This window comes from Cyprinodon tularosa, unplaced genomic scaffold (assembly GCF_016077235.1).
Source record: "Cyprinodon tularosa strain WSP-4 unplaced genomic scaffold, ASM1607723v1 ctg965, whole genome shotgun sequence".
NCBI classification, from domain to species: Eukaryota; Metazoa; Chordata; class Actinopteri; order Cyprinodontiformes; family Cyprinodontidae; genus Cyprinodon; species Cyprinodon tularosa.
The window spans coordinates 137,837-155,743 of record NW_024039746.1 but is presented as its reverse complement, the minus strand read 5'-3'; the positions used below and the strand labels follow the sequence as shown (position 1 = coordinate 155,743).

At 41.3% G+C, this 17,907-nt stretch overlaps 2 protein-coding genes across 5 annotated transcripts; both read left to right on the top strand.

The window, feature by feature from the left end:
• The first annotated feature begins 290 nt into the window (after positions 1-290).
• On the top strand, positions 291-2,386 carry spic (Spi-C transcription factor (Spi-1/PU.1 related)). Of its 2 annotated transcripts, none has more exons than XM_038275552.1 (5): positions 291-649; positions 742-829; positions 906-1,027; positions 1,106-1,211; positions 1,287-2,386. In XM_038275552.1, the coding sequence occupies exons 1-5, from the start codon at positions 575-577 to the stop codon at positions 1,766-1,768; spliced, it is 873 nt and encodes a 290-aa protein (XP_038131480.1). In that variant the 5' UTR covers positions 291-574; the 3' UTR covers positions 1,769-2,386. The 2 variants fall into 2 exon arrangements, with proteins under 2 accessions (XP_038131480.1, XP_038131481.1); XM_038275553.1 differs by having other exon boundaries at positions 292-649; positions 1,109-1,211.
• Positions 2,387-2,962: 576 nt separating this feature from the next.
• spi2 (Spi-2 proto-oncogene) lies at positions 2,963-6,129 on the top strand. 3 transcript variants are annotated; one of them, XM_038275555.1, is made up of 5 exons: positions 2,963-3,119; positions 3,199-3,283; positions 3,370-3,461; positions 5,196-5,349; positions 5,700-6,129. In XM_038275555.1, exons 1-5 carry the CDS (start codon positions 3,117-3,119, stop codon positions 6,023-6,025), a joined length of 660 nt encoding a protein of 219 aa, XP_038131483.1. In that variant the 5' UTR covers positions 2,963-3,116; the 3' UTR covers positions 6,026-6,129. The 3 variants fall into 3 exon arrangements, with proteins under 3 accessions (XP_038131483.1, XP_038131482.1, XP_038131484.1); XM_038275554.1 differs by having other exon boundaries at positions 2,964-3,119; positions 3,367-3,461; XM_038275556.1 differs by having other exon boundaries at positions 2,967-3,119; positions 3,367-3,461; positions 5,718-6,129.
• Positions 6,130-17,907: the final 11,778 nt, after the last annotated feature.

The window sequence follows — 17,907 nt, the reverse complement described above, 5'->3', positions numbered from 1 at the left end:
AGAAGTGTTTATAGCATTCAGGTAAATTGGGTGTTTAATTGGTTTTCACTTTTATTCCATTTCTGGCCTACACACTGAAGGTAAATGCAGAAAAAAACATCTAAAAAAATGAGCCGTTTCTGTTTTATCAGGTTTTCAGAGAAAACAAAGCTAGCATTTCTAAGTAATTAAGAATTTAGTTAAAGGTTAAAATTACCACTTTTGTGTGCAATTCATTGGTTTAAGTTGTCACAATAAAACATATATGATGATGGTTAGAAATTCCTACCTAAACCTGCAGGTTTAAACATAGATGTGTACATTAGATATATCAAGAGCCCCATATGCAAAGTCTTTGGTCACGCTAGATATTGGTGGTATTCCAGGCTTAAGTGTGCACAAAAAAACAGCGCATTGTTTTTGGTAGATTGTGATCTTAATGCGGGGAAAAAGAGAGAGAGAGAGAGATGCTCAGCATTATCTGTGCTACCAGGAAAGAAGAAGTGAGTGAAATAAACATATCTAAATTGACTGGCCTATGAAATGTGGCTGAGGTTCTGGAGTACAGCGTCCCGTATATATATACCTGTGCAGGATGTGTACCTGCACCATTCGCTTTATTTGGACAGAAATGGCCTCAACTGATGGAAACGCTCAGACTTATAAGATGGTGAGTTATCGGAGTGTTTTATATTTACATCAAGGAGGAAAGTTTACTTAACTTTTCTATTTTGATACTAAATTTGTTTGGGTTTTTTTCAGTCATCTTTAGATCCTGAAATCAACCAACACTTTCAGGATGCAATAGATGTTATTCAGCAGCATTCACACAATGGATACAACGATACAGGTACATCCTGTTGCATTTCAAGCTATTAAAAGAAAAACCTTGATGCCTTAAAGTCTAAATTATCTTTCTCTTCCAGATTACAAATATTTCGAGACGCTGGGCGGACCGCCATCTTCTCTCCAGTTTCAGATGTCTTGCTGCTTCGTCACACACCAGTCGGACATCCCAACTGCAGGGTACGACTGGAGTGAAACTGCTGTAAGTATTGAAAAGTGCCTGAATTTAAAGTATTATTCGCAAAAATGCTGGCTTTAGGATTGACTTTAAATCTCTCAGCAGCAACCCTGGCCTCAGGGCATCCCTGATGTCTCGTTGAGCCATTCAGTTCAGAATGATCCTCCACATTTCTACTCCATCTTACCCCCTCAGAGGAACAATAAAGGTATTTTTTATTGAAGGATTTAAAGAAGTAATTTTACAGTTGAATCGGGGTTAAAGAGGTTCTTTATCTTCACAGGACGTAAGAAGTTGAGGCTGTATGAGTACCTCCATGAAGCCCTGAATGACCCAACCATGGGCGACTCCATACAGTGGACAGACAGCGGCAGCGGTACCTTCCACTTCATCTCCAAGAACAAGGAAAAGCTGGCTGAGTGCTGGGGCCAGCGCAAGGGAAACCGCAAGACGATGACCTACCAGAAAATGGCAAGAGCCCTGAGGAACTACAGCCGCACTGGCGAGATCGTCAAAGTGCGCCGCAAGCTAACCTACCAGTTCAACCCGGACATCCTGCACAGGCTCGGCTCTGCGCAGGTACCCATGCAACTGCAGCGCCAACCCACGCAGGATGAAGTCCACAGTCGGCAGGAAAGCCTCCCCGAGCAGAGCTACTCTGGGTCTGCAGCCACGGAATGGCACGGCTGGTACGGACACTACCAGCTTCAGGAAGACTACGAAATGGCCTCCAGCTTCACCTCACACAGCTCTGCCAAACCGTGAAATAAAAGGCAGGACATCCTGTTGCTTTCATGTATAAAAGGATTCATAAAGACTCTTGTCTGCATGTTGCAACTTAATATACTGTTAATGATGAGCTAAAACGACCTCTAAAAAAAAAATGTGGTCCAATCCTTTTAGCAATTTGTGTAAATAATCTGTAAATATGGTCAGAAAAGATGTTTAGATTCAAAGAAAATCTGTCTTTGCTCAATGGTTAATGTTCTCTAGTTGATGTGTGTATATATTTTTGTAATTTGTGAGTTTTCTCTGTTGGTATCAGTCCAATGTTTTAACTACTGAAGCAATTTTAGGTCTATATGAAGATATTTAACGTTTACATAACAATGTTTTTATTTCTCTGAAAACTATTTTTTTAAATCAAAAACATATTAAACTTAATATTATAGGAAGTTTTGTTGATCTTTTGTTCATGTTACACTGATTTTAAAGTAGAACACATTGTTTTTGTATGTTATTAAACACTAAAGCATTCATTGTATTATAAATTAGTTGACCTTTTTGAATGTCCGATGGCATTTAGTAAAATCATTTCATAGATTATCAGATAATCTGTAGCAGATCAAATCTGCTGCAGGGCATGAAAATTTTATTTCTATTAAAAATCTGTACACATTTATTTCATACGTAATGTTTTAAAAGTTTGCAATTTTTAAAACTTTTTTAATATTTTGATAAAACGTTTTTTAAAACATTACTAAATTAACCTTAGATATATAAACATGGAGCAAAATGTATAAGAAAGACCAACTTTAAAAGCCATTTATGTGAAATCTGACTGTTTTTTTATTTTATTTTTTGCATTGTGTAAAACATCAGGCATTAAAAATGTATACACTTGTTAAAAAATAAATGTTTTACATAGGTAAAAAATTTGGTAGATCTCCTTCATTGTGTTTATTTCCTGACTTTTAGCGACATTTTCAGCATCATTTCTAAACCTCTAACGGCGTCTCCTGTGTAATGAAATATTACAGCCACCAAGAATATATAAAAATTTAGACACATCCTGTGAGGAAAAATGTGCCAGCCGGTAAGTTTTCTTTTTTTTCCCTGAAAACTGAATCCTGCGCAAAGGCTGCCGCCCGTTTTGGTTCTTATCTGCTTCAGCGGGGAGGATGTGGTCAGTGTTGGGAGGCTTTGTTGATGAGCTGCCTTGGTGGTGGTGTGGTGGGGGTTTTGTGGGATCGGTGGTCATTGTTTCAGGTAGTTCAGGGAGCAGAAATAATTTGGTGATGTGCTGACATGGGAGGGTATAAGAAGGCTTAAACTACTCAGAGTCATTTAGGTAAAACTGCCAGGACTGAACTGCAGCGGATGATCGTCTGTGATGGTAAAGAACAGCCTTATATCACTGTAATTACATTGGTATTATTTTAAAAACGTTTGTTTTAATCGTCCATATTTATCAGAATTCTTTTCAGGAAAATCAGTCTGACTTGGAAGTGATTTTAGATTTTCTGGAGGAGTACTACAGACAAAGCACTGCAGAAAATGGTATAGAGAGAATACTGGAAAAATTATTTTACTACACAATATAAATGGAGTATCATTTTTATCAAGTGTAACTTTTTTTCCAGCAGAAAACCGATCTTGCGATACAGTTGTGCCAGCATGTGGAGTAGACATGGCTGTGGAAACCTGCGATCAGAGCTGGACATACCACGATGCATCTGTAAGCATATTCAACAAATAAATTCAATAAAACATTAATTTATTTTTAGAAATGAATTTAAAACATACAATTCAAGTGTAGATTTACTGCAAACAGATCAGATTTTGACAACTGGAATTCACAGCTTATGAAAAACTACAACTCATGCTTGATTTTAAAAAGATAATTTCTAATACAGGAACATATTTAGGCTTACTAAATCATGTATGAGACTGCAGTATTTAGGAGTCTTAGAGGAAAATGTAGTGGAAGGAAAAAGTGTGGTTAGAGAAAGGTACAAAAGAATCCGCTGACAGACATTGCAGACCGGGCTAAAACTGTCCCATTCGCTGAGTTACGCAACATCTGAAGCAGGATAAGTGCGAAAAGGCCTGAGCTGCAGTTCAGATGTCCAAGGTTAAGTTCAGTTCAGTAGCTTTTATTTGTCCAAATATGGGCAATTTTTGTGCAGTAGTAGTACACCTTTCACACACATGTTCACATTTCACAAATCACAGATAAAAAATAAAAGAAGAAGCACAAGAAACACATAAATATTTAAAAAGATAAAAGTAAGGTGGATAAAAGAGACAGAAATGTAAAAAAGAATCAAAAGTAAATAAATATGTGCAAATGAGAGCATAGGCCTGAATGCATGCAACATATGGCTATTTGCTTTTCCTAGTAGAGTTTAGCAGCTGAAGAGCAGAGGGAATAAAGAAGTATTTGTATCTGTTGGTCCGAACTGGTGGGTATTTAAAACGGGAACCAGAGGGTAGAAACTGAAATTCGTTATGTAGAGGATGGGTATATTTTATCCAAAATGGACTCAGCCTTTCTGATTACCTGATCTTCATACATTTCAGTCATGTTTTTCTGTTGAACACCCGTGATCTTACTCCACACCTTAATAATCTTAGATATGGCATTTTTGTTCTTTACATTAAGAAGAGCGTACCAGCAGATGGCAGAGAAGGTAAGTATGGACTCTATAAAAGATCTGTAGAACATGGTCATTAGGGTTTTGTCAACCTGAAACCTGACTAACTTTCTTAGGCAGTATAAGCGCTGCTGCCCTTTCTTACATAGCATGTCTGTGTTGCTGTTGAAAGTTAATTTGTCATCTATGATAGACCCAAAATATTTATACTGATGAACAATTTCAATGTCTCGCCCGGTATTTATTTAACTGTATTTTGATTGGAATACCTTCAAGTCTACTGTATAAGAAGACTTGAGACAGATTTTATTTTTTTTTTTTTAATAGGCTACGTATGCCTTTGAATGTATTGATTTTAATGATTGTCTTTTTCCTCTGTTTTTAATGTTATGGTCTTTTAAACTTGTTTTAATTTTCCCTTTTTTAAATGTAGCACTTTGTAGCACTTTGAGATTTGAAGTCAAATGTAAAGTGCGTTACAAATAAAATTAATTATTATTATTATAATAGATCACCTGATTTCTCTCAAAAGTCCTTTATTCCAAATTTCTGCTGCCATCTAACAGGAAATCTGCCAAATGTACCAATAACTGCTTTAATGACCAAGTATCTCTGGCCTGGATTGATCAGCAAACTGTCATGATCAATTTGCCTCCAAATGACTCCATATTGATATAGTAAATATAGTTAAAACAAATGAGCGTGTATGTAATAAATCTTTAAGTTTCACCTTTCATTATAATACCTAAAATAAATGAGCTTATTGGTTATTTTAAACTAACCCATATCCCCTTGTATTTCCCCCTCTGTCAAAGGACATCAAACCCGCATTTCAGACCTTCCTAACACATGACACCCGAGCAGTCTTTGGCCAAAACACAACAGCGACATTGTCTGAGCGTGGGTCACAGCCAAACTTTGTTTCAGCGAGACAATCATCCAAACACACAGCCACAGCGGCAGGCAGGGGTGAGTTCTCCTTTTTTTTGGCCATTAGATACTGTTATTGTCACAGTTGCTATTAGCCTGGGGGGAAATAATACCAAGAGAGCAAATAAAGGACCAGCCCTTTACTGTAAAACACAAAGCTGCTGTGCATGGCTTAGCGCAATGAGCTTATTTTACATATCTATCAGATAACCGCAGTGTTTACAAGTCCTAGTCTCTGACTTAATTGTGATCGCTTTAGAGATTTTCTGGGAATGTAGTTGAGGGAATGATTAACTGTAACAAGCATTAACTGCTCTGGCATGGGGACAGTGGATATTCATTTAAGCATCTCCCATTTAAACCCCATTCATCACGTATGCCACTCACAGTTTGCTCAACACCTGCAGGCAGAAGGCTGCGGCTCTTTCACTTCCTGTTTGAGATGCTGCAGGATCCGAGCATGGCCCACTGTTTGTCCTGGGTGCCGGCGGCGGCCGGGGTTTTCAGCTTCTCCTCCAGGAACAAGGACCAGGTGGCGTTGCTCTGGGGCCAGAGGAAGGGCAACAAGAGGCCCATGACCTATCAGAAGATGTCCCGGGCTCTGAGGAACTACGCCCGGTCCGGCCACATCTTCAAGGTGAAGAAAAAGCTCACCTACCAGTTCAGCCGGGACACCCTGATATCGCTGCAGATGAGCCACAGAGGACATCTGTAGATTTTTATGAAGCCTTTTCTCGTTTCACTTTTTATTTTTCTGCCTTTGAAAGCATTTTGTGTAAATACTGAAACAAAATAAAGACTTTTGCATTGTTGCATACACTCATTAGCATCAATGTCAAACATTTGGGGCTTTTAAAGATACCTTTGATGCTTCTTAAATAAACAGTTTTGTATTTTATCTACTGTAAAAGCTCAGAATTAGACAGAGAGGGTATAATATGTAATGTTTATAGAAATGTTTCTTAGCAAGTTGCACCTTGACCTCTATAATTTGCATCCAATCACCAAACTACTGGCTTAATACCTCTAAATATTTGATCTCACTTCATGTAAAAGGTAGAGCTTATTTAAATTGCTGGCTTTCTGGCACAAACTTATTTTTTAAGCATAGAAGAGAAACCTTCAATACACCTCAAGTTGGGGCCATTCCCAAAGCTTAATATATAATCTGTTCCAAAGCCACTTTGATCACTGTTTTGTAGGAGTGTAACGGTACTCTAAACATCCCTTTTGATTCGGCATGCTCAAGAACTGAACACATACAGCTTTGTTTTAAAGCTGAACACATGCAGAGCTAACTGCACAGATGCAATGTCTACTTTTCAAGCAAAAACAGCAAAACAGCAGCTTTAGGAAAGTGGCATTAGAGAGGGGATTTCCCAACAGCCGAACTTTAAATCATTTGTCTTGTTGAAGTATCCAGTTACGTATGTCTGAATATCCATTTTAAAATAGCATTTATTTACAGCTCCGAAGATTTGAAATAAATAGATTTCATGCATTTATTGCTAAGTTTTAATGTCTGTTTGTTTTCCTGAAATTATAACAGAACAAAATCTTATTAGGCATCCAGATTAACTTAGATTGGTTTAATTTCAAACTCTCTACCAGTTGGCATTTTTAAATAAGGACTGTATCGTCCCAGACAGAGGTAGAGAAAGAGGGGATCAAACGACACCATCTGGATGTGGATAACAGGATGATTTCCAGAATTATTGTGATGTGAGGTGAATGGAGGGCCAAATGGGACAAAATTAAATTAATACATTTATTATGAAATAAAGAAATGTGAAGTACAAGTGCTCTAAATGAAAATATAAAGAAATTATCACATAATTAACTACATTGAGTTAATGATGAAATCAACAAATTAAGCATAATGGGGAACATAATTTCAACCCATATTATTAGATACGTTTTAAATAAATAAATAAATATAGATTTAAATATAGTTTGACATAATTTTAGTTAGGGGGGATCCAAATGAGGTTTGTCAGTGTATGGTTCTCTTAAATTGGGGTTAGATGCTGAGATGTAAGGAAGTCCCTGATTTATAACATCCTAATATCAGAAAGAAAAGGAAATAGATATTTTTATTTTGTCATCATAAACACAAAGATAATTTAAAACTAAATTAAACTAAAACATTTTACATTTTGGTATGTGCATATTTTCTGTTGGTCCTTTGACAGAGTAAACAATCAACAAGAACTTATCTAAACTAGGGCTGCAACTAACGATTATTTTGCAAATCGAATAACCTGTCAATTATTTTTTCGATTAATCGACTAACAACCAACCAAAGGTTCCTTAAAGAAGATTTTACTAAATTAAACTAGGCGAAACTAAAATGCTTCCATTTGAGGAGTTCTAGATTGAAAATATTGACATACAAAAAGATTTTTTTGTAATCTTAAATGCAAAATGTTTACATATCTTTTTACAATTTGATGTAAGTACTGCTTATTCCAGCCCTAATCTAAATTAATTTCAAAAGCCAAAAAGTCTCCTTTTTAACTATTAAAATGCGAAAACACATTACTCTAAAATGTCTTCAATACCAACCTTCACTTACACAGATTATCTGAGTGTAAAGGAAACATTACAGTCTGTTTCTGACTGTGGATCCATTTATGTCAATATTTATTATTTTCCTATCGTGAGAAGTTGAAGTTTAGTGGAGCACTCAGCCAGCTCTGATTGGCTTCCTCTTTTTTTTTTTTTTTTACCATGAGTGCTATTCAAAAACACATTTAGGAATGATTATATACCTACACTGTATTCAAGTAGATATAGTTGAATACAGAGTACAAATATGTACTTCAGTATAATTTCAAAAGTAAATTCCTTTATGTGGTGAAGTTCTGTAAAGCCTTTTTCCCTCACAAATTCTGGGTTTCATTCTTTCCTCACTAGTTTAACCAAGTTACTACAAACTGCAGTTTTTAAATGATGAGATGTCACTGGTGACAAATGTTGGCCCAGCAGTATTTGGAGGGGATATTTTTTTTTTTTACAATGACCACCTGCATAAGGTCAAAGCACCTAATCCAATGCAAATTTTACACAAAAAAAGACTTTTAAAATACCACTCTGTGTAGTAAAAATTTTATTTTTGAGATAAATAAAATAATTGTATATTCTTATTCTACCTCCCAAAAATCTATATGTTCTGTTTTCGATTTCAAGTATTTTTGCGAATATTTCTATTACGTTCAGAAAAGGGAGATTTAGACTACGTTCACAGTGCAGGCATTAATGCTCAATTCCAAATTTTTGTGAAACCCGATTCTTTTGCGTGGTTGTTCACATTTTCAAATATATGTGACTTGTATGTGATCACCTGTGTGAACTGCATTCACACAACTTAACTGTCCTGCATGCGCAATGACGTCACAAGCTCTGTTTTATTCAATAAACGCCTTTAAGTATTACACTGACTGTGTCACCTGAATACTGCGTCCTTCTGTTCTGTTTTATTAAACTTTCCACATTATTGTCCACCATGGTTGTTGTTTTTCTTCCGGCCTCTGCATAGCAAGACGCTGAATAGTTACCTTGTTGAGTATTAATGGCGTACAAGTCAGATTATTGTTACTTGGCCATTCAGACACAGAACGCAATTGAAAAGATCAGATGCGGATTGGATTCAGGACCACATAGCCAAGTGGTCTGAGTTGCATTGCAAAAAAATGGATCGGTGTTGTTCAGACTGTCATGAAAAGATCAGCTACAGGTCGCATATGGGCAAGAAAAATCGGATTTGGATCAGTTCAGGCTGCTGTGTGAACATAGCCTAATAATTCTTTTTATTCTAATAAAATAAAAATAAAAACCTAAGAGACTTCCAGAAAACTTCACATGGGACCCAGATTAGCATTCTTTCTATGATGTCTTTCATCTACCCACTACCCAACAAAAGATCAGACTTCCATGCATTAACTTTTTAACTATTAAATCAACAGATTCTCCCATCTCAGCTGTGGATCTTTGAGAATTCACCATAACTACTGCAAGACTCATTAAGGTTTGCATACGTGCCATGCTTTTAATTTTTGAGTGTTTGACTAAACAGAGATTTTCAAAGCTTGGGGTAACAAAGCTTAAACGAAAATTCAATCTGGAGGACTCTTATTAGCTTCACCTAAAACACCTGAGATGTCCCTTGTTCAGCTCCAGCTAATCAACTCAGGGCAGCACCTTGTATGAAGCCAATCAGCTTTTAAGATCCCCTTCATTTATATTACTGTCGAGCTTCTTTCTCCGTCACGGAAGCAAACTTTCACCCACCTCCACACCCACTGACCCTTTGGCTGATTCCACCAACAGTGTCTGGGCCCCGGGGAAGACTACTCTTATCGTTTTCTAGGTTCCAAGCAAATGTTGATTTACAGCATCAAAGTCTTCTGCCGGGGCCCGGGCACCAAAAACCCTTTTTAATTTATGTGTCATGATAGAAAAGAACGACTCAGGATCAGAGCAACCACGGAGACAGACAGTTAGTTTTAACTGGTTTATTGTAAAGTGCTGGTAGACAGGTGATGACTGGTTTGGTATCTTCTGGCCTGCTTGGAGGGCGAAGGAGGTGGTCAGAAACAGCCTGTGGCAGTAAGAATGTGGAGAGCTCAAAACTCACAGAGTGGGAGGCTTGCCCGGAGCCAGGGGGGTGAAGTCTGTGGTCCAGTGCAATCCAGCGGTTCCCTCAGTCTCTCTTGTGCAGATGGTTTTTGAGGGTGGACAGGCAGGCGATCAGAGGAGTCCAGCTCCCTGGCTTGTGATTTCTCTGGCTTGGATTTCAGGTTCACGCTGGAAGCGAGAAAGAACTGACGCCCTCCTCCTGGTCTCTGCTCCTTAAGAAGGGCTGAAATCAGCAGTGATGAGGAGCACCTGCCAGTCCACCCTGCAGAGAAGAGAGAGAGAGAGAGAGACAACCCATCCCTGAACCCAGGCCTGGAGCATGACAGCACCCCCCCTCTAACGGACGACCCCTGGCGGCCGTCCAGTGGAGGAGGCCTCGAAGGCTGAGATGAGGCCGGGATCCAAAATGAACGAACGAGGAACCCAGGACCGCTCCTCAGGCCCGTACCCCGCCCAATCCACCAGAAACTGGAAGCCGCGGCCACGACGCCTAGAAGCCACTATGCGTCGAACCGTGAAGGCAGGGTGACCATCCACAATCCGGGCGGGTGGAGGGGGTCTGGAAGGAGGGCATAACGGGCTAGAGGTGACAGGTCTAATTTGAGACACATGAAAAGTAGGGTGTACACGAAGGTGAGGCGGAAGCCTGAGCCGGACTGCTGTAGGACTGATGATGCGGGCGATCTTAAAGGGACCGAGGAACTTAGGGGCCAGTTTCTTTGACACAGCCTTTAGGGGAAAATTCCTAGAAGACAACCACACCTCTTGTCCAGGGAAATAGATAGGCGCCGGGATGCGTTTGCGGTCAGCAAACTTCTTGTTTCGAATGGAGGTACATTCAAGGGCGGCTTTGGTCTGATCCCAGACTTTGCGGCACTGCTGAAGGTATGACCTGACGGATGGAAAGGTTGGATCAGGGAAGGAAGAGGGAAGGAATGTGGGCTGATAACCTAGGGATGCCTCAAAGGGGGACAATCCAGTGGCTGCTGAAATGTGCGAGTTATGTGAGTACTCCACCCATGCAAGGAGCTGACTCCAGGAGGAGGGGTTGTGGGTGCAGACACAACGGAGGGTGTTCTCCAACTCTTGATTCAGCCTTTCGCACTGACCATTAGACTGGGGATGGAATCCAGATGTAAGTGAGACCTTAGCCCCCAGGCACTGACAGAAACGACGCCAAACTTGGGAAACAAACTGTGGGCCACGGTCAGACACAATTTCCGTCGGCAAGCCATGGAGTCTAAACACATGGTCGAACAAAAGTCTGGCAGTCTGGTGAGCAGATGGAAGTTTGTTCAGTGGTATCAGATGGCATGCCTTGGAGAACCTGTCGATGACGGTGAGGATGACCGTCTTGTGATTGGATGGGGGTAGACCAGTGACGAAATCCAGGGCTATGTGTGACCACGGACGACTAGGCGTGGGTAGAGGTTGGAGGAGGCCAGAAGGTGGTCTGCTGGAACATTTGTTGCGGGCACAGACAGGACAGGCAGAAACAAACTCAAAAACATCCCTGTTTAGGGACGGCCACCAGAAATATCGTCTGATGAAGGCAATGGTGCGACTGGAGCCAGGGTGACCAGAGAACCTAGATGAATGCCCCCAGCGGATTACCTGGGAACGGACAGCAGAAGGGACATAGAGTCGGCGGGGAGGGCCGCCTCCAGGATCAGGTTCATTCTCCAGCGCCCGTTGAATCTGTTTCTCCAATCCCCAGGCGATCGCCCCAATGACGCAGGATTTGGGGATGATGGTCTCTGGATCAGTGGAATCAGGGGCGGCAGGAAACAGTCGGGACAGTGCGTCTGGTTTAACGTTTTTGGAGCCAGGGCGGTAGGTGATGGTAAAATGGAAACGTGAAAAAAAAAGTGCCCAACGGCTCTGACGAGAGTTCAGGCGTTTAGCAGACTGGATGTAGGAAAGGTTCTTATGATCTGTCCAGATAATAATTGGCAACTCTGTCCCCTCCAAACAGTGGCGCCACTCCTCCAGAGCCAGTTTAATGGCCAGCAGCTCACGATCTCCCACATCGTAGTTTTTCTCGGCTGGAGTGAAACGCCTAGAAAAGAAAGCACAGGGATGGAGCTTGCCATCAGAGACAAACATCTGGGACAGGATGGCCCCGACCCCGGTATCCGAGGCATCGACCTCCATGGTGAACTGGGCCAAAGGATCAGGGTAAACCAGGATGGGGGCTTTTGTGAACCTCTCCTTGAGGAAACGAAAAGCCTGATCGGCTCCAGGAGACCAAGTAAAGATTGTCTTGGTGGAAGTGAGGGCTGAGAGGGGCGAGGCAATGACACTATAGTCCTTGATAAACACTCTGTAGAAATTGGCAAACCCAAGGAAGCGTTGGAGGTCCTTTCGGGTCTTGGGTGTGGGCCAGTCGACCACAGCTTTGACTTTGGCTGGATCCGTCTTCACCTGTCCACCCTCAAAGATGAAGCCGAGGAAACTTATGGACTCACGGTGGAACTCACATTTTTCTGCCTTGACAAATAAACGGTTCTCTAGGAGCCGCTGGAGGACCTGGCGGACGTGCTGCCGATGTTGTTTGGGGTCTCTAGAGAAAATGAGGATGTCGTCTATGTAGACAAACACAAAATGATTAATGAAGTCTCTGAGTACATCATTTATGAGGGCTTGGAAGACAGCTGGGGCATTAGTTAGGCCGAAAGGCATGACCAGATACTCGAAGTGGCCTATCGGTGTCTTGAAAGCCGTCTTCCACTCATCTCCCTCCCTGATACGGACCAGATGATAAGCGTTGCGGAGGTCCAGTTTGGTGAAGATTGTGGCTCCACGTACTGTATCAAAGGCTGAAGCCAGAAGGGGTAAGGAATATTTGTTTTTGATAGTTATCTGATTGAGGCCTATGTAATCTATGCAGGGACGTAGTGTTTTATCTTTCTTTTGGACAAAGAAAAAACCTGCCCCAACAGGGGAGGATGATGGACGAATAATGCCCGCTTTCAGTGACTCTGCTAAATATCTCTCCATAGCTCCCTGTTCAGAATGAGACAGTTTATAAAGACGGGCTGACGGCAGGGGAGCCCCTGGGAGGAGATCGATGGAACAATCGTAGGGACGATGAGGGGGGAGGCTTAGAGCTAGATCCTTGCTAAACACACGCCGGAGGTAAAGATAATCAGATGGAACTTGGGACAGATCAGGAGGAACCTCTGGGGAAACAGGGTCTATTGAAGAACGGGGAAGGGCTGACTGCAGACACGAAGCCAGACAACTGGTGCTCCATGTTTCAATTCGTGACTCCCTCCAATTAATTAGAGGGTTATGGGCTGCCAACCACGAATAGCCCAAAACAACAGGAGAGTGTTTGGTGGGAAATACAAAAAAAGAGAGGTCTTCATGATCATTACCAGAAGAAATGAATTTAAGGGGAAGTGTCTGATGGGTAATGGTGACTAGGGGGCTGCCGTCCAAAGCAACTACTGAGACTGGAGATGGTAACAAACGAACAGGTATGTGAAGTCTGTTAACCAAGGCTGGATCAATAAGATTCTGCTCTGAGCCTGAATCTATGAGGGCTGAGACCGGATGTTGTGACTCTTGGAAACAAATAACAGATTGTAAAAGAAACCAGGGAGCGGGGGTCTCAGAACACGCGGATCTTTTGGGCGGACGGGACAGTCAAAACGAAAATGCCCAGAGGTGCCACAGTAGAGGCACTGTTTAGCCCTCATACGCCTGTCTCTTTCTTCCGGGGACAGGTGAGCCCTGCCTAGTTGCATGGGTTCGCCCAACGGTTGGCTCTCTGGGAGAGCCGAACGGTAACTAGGAGGCGTGACCAAGGAGGGAGGGGCGAGGCGTCGCGCTGGAAGAGGGTCCTGTCCCCGTCTCTCACGGGCTCTTTCACGGAGCCGATCGTCCACCCGAATGGCTAGACCGATCAGTTCCTCTAGGTCTGATGGTTTGTCTCGGGTGGCTAATTCATCTTTTAATTTTTCGGTGAGTCCATTAAGAAACGCCGCTTTAAGAGCTAGGGCGTTCCAACCTGTCTGAGAAGCCAGGGTCCGGAACTCGACCGCAAAGTCGGCTACCGAGCGGCCTCCCTGTTTCAGAGACCACAGTCTCTTAGCAGCCTCCTCCTCGCTTAACGAGGAGGAGAACGTTCTTTTGAACCGAGCGAGGAAGTCAGCATAACTAAGACTGAGGATGCTCGTTTCATCAATAAATGACTCCGCCCAACTCAAGGCTCTATCTCTGAGGAGACCGACAACATAGGAAATCCTCCCAGCGTCATCTGGAAAAGACTGGGGGGAACGACAGAAGACTAAGGAGCACTGCAATAAGAAACCCCTGGACTTACTCAGCTCACCAAAGAAAGGTTCTGGAGAAGGCGCGGACACCCCGACACCAGAGGTCGAAGGCGGCGCGATATCAGCGGGAGGTTGGACAGCTGGGGGAGAAGGAGAGGTAGGTTGATTCATGCTTAATTGTCCTCTTAGGTCCTGAATCTCGTGAGTCAGTAAACTCATGGCTTGACAAAGTTGTGCCTGCTGTTGGCTCATAGATTGTAATAGAGCCTCATGCTGTCCTAGCAATAACCCCTGGTGGGAAACTGCGCTCCGAAGTTGCGCCCCTGAGTCAGGCTGGTCAGTTCTTTCTGTCATGATAGAAAAGAACGACTCAGGATCAGAGCAACCACGGAGACAGACAGTTAGTTTTAACTGGTTTATTGTAAAGTGCTGGTAGACAGGTGATGACTGGTTTGGTATCTTCTGGCCTGCTTGGAGGGCGAAGGAGGTGGTCAGAAACAGCCTGTGGCAGTAAGAATGTGGAGAGCTCAAAACTCACAGAGTGGGAGGCTTGCCCGGAGCCAGGGGGGTGAAGTCTGTGGTCCAGTGCAATCCAGCGGTTCCCTCAGTCTCTCTTGTGCAGATGGTTTTTGAGGGTGGACAGGCAGGCGATTAGAGGAGTCCAGCTCCCTGGCTTGTGATTTCTCTGGCTTGGATTTCAGGTTCACGCTGGAAGCGAGAAAGAACTGACGCCCTCCTCCTGGTCTCTGCTCCTTAAGAAGGGCTGAAATCAGCAGTGATGAGGAGCACCTGCCAGTCCACCCTGCAGAGAAGAGAGAGAGAGACAACCCATCCCTGAACCCAGGCCTGGAGCATGACATTATGTCTTTATCTGCTTCTGTCTCCTTGAACCCCAGGCGGCCTCAGAAGATGGCCGCTCACACTGAGCCTTGTTCTGCTGCAGGTCTCTTCCTGTTAAAAGGGAGTTTTCCTTTCAACTGTCGCTACATGCATGCTCGATGCCAGGGATTGCAGAGAGTAAATGATTCATTGCAATCAGCTAGTTTTCCTTAGATAAAAATATTTTGAAGCATATAATTGTGTTACCTGTATAAATAAATTGGATACTTTTCTAATTGCAGCTTTTCTCTGTGTGAATCTCTCCAGACTGAATTATTTTATAACCTCCCCCTGCATGAAGAGTACTTCAAAACTGTGTTCTTGGGCTTTGTGCAGTGCTTCTTGGTCCTCAGCAGGCTGTGGGTTATTTAATCATCTCTATCAAACATCAAAGACACAGCACAGCTGCATTTATAATGGGTTTTGCAAGAAAATGTAGTGTTTAAATTAGCGAGGATGAAGTTCTCATCACATCCCAAAACTCTACTTCAATTTTAGCCACTCTATGTCAAGACAATAGCTACAAAACTTAATAAGGTAAGACATTGACTACTTATAGCTTCCTAACAGAAACTCAATTAGAAACATCGGCCACTATATTCAACATAACATAACTGTTTATAAATACCTTAATAAACAAGTAACATCATGGAGTTGATGTTTCATTTTTTATGAGAGTAAATCTGAGATAGTTTTGTGACTGCATCAAAGGAAACAGTGACATCATGAAAGCAAAAAAAAAGTATATATATCTATATATTTATATAGATATATATATATAATATTTGTTTTTTTGCCCCACATAAATATTTCTATTGCAAAGCTGAGTTCACTAAAGAAGTTCCATGCTTTGGAAGTTGCTCCCAGGATGAAAGCAAACAAAGATGACTAGTGCTTTACAAACCAGAGGGTGTCAGTGTGGTCCTTCTCACTGCTGCTCTACCATGTTTCAGTTTTATGTCACAGGAAATTCCAAAAGGATGTGTGCATCTTGTGGCAGATCCATATCATTACCTAGTGTTAACCGAAGTGTGAATACATGAATGGGATTACTGATCTGTTCATGTCTGAAAAGAATGAAATTGGAAAAGTATTCAACCCTTTCCAGATGTCCTCATATTGCAACCACTTGAATGTATGTCATTGGGATTTTATGTGACAAACAAAACTAAGTAAAGAATAACTGTGAGATGAAACCAAAAGGAAAAAAATATTTTCAACTTTTCCAAATTTAAATCTGAAAAGTGTGGCATGCATTTGTATTCAATCCCCTTTTATCCAATCGTTTTAAATAAGATCAGGCATAAGATCTAATGGGATTATTATTATTATGAAGTCTGGTATTTGAGGCATTAAAATAAAACCAAACATCACATGATAGTGGCAGCATCATGCTGTGGGGAGGCTCTTATCCAGCAGGAACAGGGAAGTTAGTTAGAGTTGATGGGAAGATGGCAAACGGTTGGGGCTGCAAAAATCTGTTTTTGTCTGAGTTTATGTTTAACTGAGCTATTTTGCAGAGATAAATGGTCAAAGCTGAGTTTGTTCATCTGGATATCACCTGTAGTTGTAACTGCAGCGAAAAGCAAAACTTTTTCAGAAGCTTTTAAAAGTTGAAATGCTTCGGTTTCATTGTGTTATAATTAATTTTCAGGAACTACCATCATATCACTGGGGAATTTGGAGAAATAAATAATTGGTTTGGATCTAGGTTCTGTACAAGGACTCTGGGTTTACTGTTGCTAATATCATAATCTCTTATAACTCCATCAAAGCATAGACCTGATATATAATTTAAGTTTGATGAGCTAAAGGGTTTAACCAGGACTTAAGCATCCTCTTTAGTTACATAATTCACAATAAAATTCTCCACGTGCACATGTCAAATGTCAAGGTTTATGATGGCTTTCTAAGTATAGACCATTTTGCCTCCCTCCAGGCATCTCTCCTGTATTTATTCTCTGGGTCGGTAAGCCTGCTGTTCTTGGCAAGCATTCCTTCTGGATTAAATCGATATCTGGAATCTGCATCAGGTCCCCGCTTGTCATATTTAACTTTTCTTTTAAAATAATCCACAGATTCTTTGAATATGCAGCACATCCTCTGAGAATAACCCAGGAGAATGTTACATCAGCCTCAGACCCGTGACAATGATGACACCTTTGCTGTTTATATCCCACCCTCCTGATTTGTTGTTTACCTACTGAGGGAAAAGCCCCATAACAGTAAAGGCAAACCTCAATATGGCAACATTAAAGAGATTTACTATAGCTGAAAAAAAACAGCAAATATTAATCTCAGAAACCAAAGTCATATAGATCATTTTGCTTTCAGACATCTGTAGCTTCTTTTTGTTTTTTTTGCACAAAATGAACAAAAAAAGCTTTAATTTCAGTAGATAATTCCTCTTTAACCTCTTAAAAACCATGTTTTTGAGGGATTGCTTTTGTTTTTAGATTTGTCTTCTATTAACTGTTTTGCTTTAGTATAAGATGCACTGAAACACAGCATTTAACACCAACATATAAAAATGAACCCAGCTATCTCAACAGAAGAACACCGCCATCTTCTAGACTTTGTGGCTTTATAAAAATAAAATCATGCAAAACAAGGGATTTAAAAAATGTCTCAGGAAGTTTATCTTAAATTTGAATTAATGACATTTGTGAACCGAAAACACAAAAATCTAATAAATATTTAGTTTGTGTTTGCAATAATCCTGCTTTAGGTGTAGCAAAAAGCTCCACCAGTGAGAGGAGGAGCATTCCACCTCTCAATATAAGCCCTAAAAGCCAAACCG

Bases quoted from the DNA above. Each gene is read 5' to 3' on its own strand.
- spic (XM_038275552.1), top strand. From the start codon at position 575: ATGTGTACCTGCACCATTCGCTTTATTTGGACAGAAATGGCCTCAACT. The intron at 650-741 runs GTGAGTTATCGG...GGTTTTTTTCAG, and splicing joins ACGCTCAGACTTATAAGATG to TCATCTTTAGATCCTGAAAT. The intron at 830-905 runs GTACATCCTGTT...TTTCTCTTCCAG, and splicing joins CAATGGATACAACGATACAG to ATTACAAATATTTCGAGACG.
- spi2 (XM_038275554.1), top strand. The intron at 3,284-3,366 runs GTATAGAGAGAA...CTTTTTTTCCAG, and splicing joins ACAAAGCACTGCAGAAAATG to CAGAAAACCGATCTTGCGAT. The intron at 5,350-5,699 runs GTGAGTTCTCCT...TGCCACTCACAG, and splicing joins AGCCACAGCGGCAGGCAGGG to TTTGCTCAACACCTGCAGGC.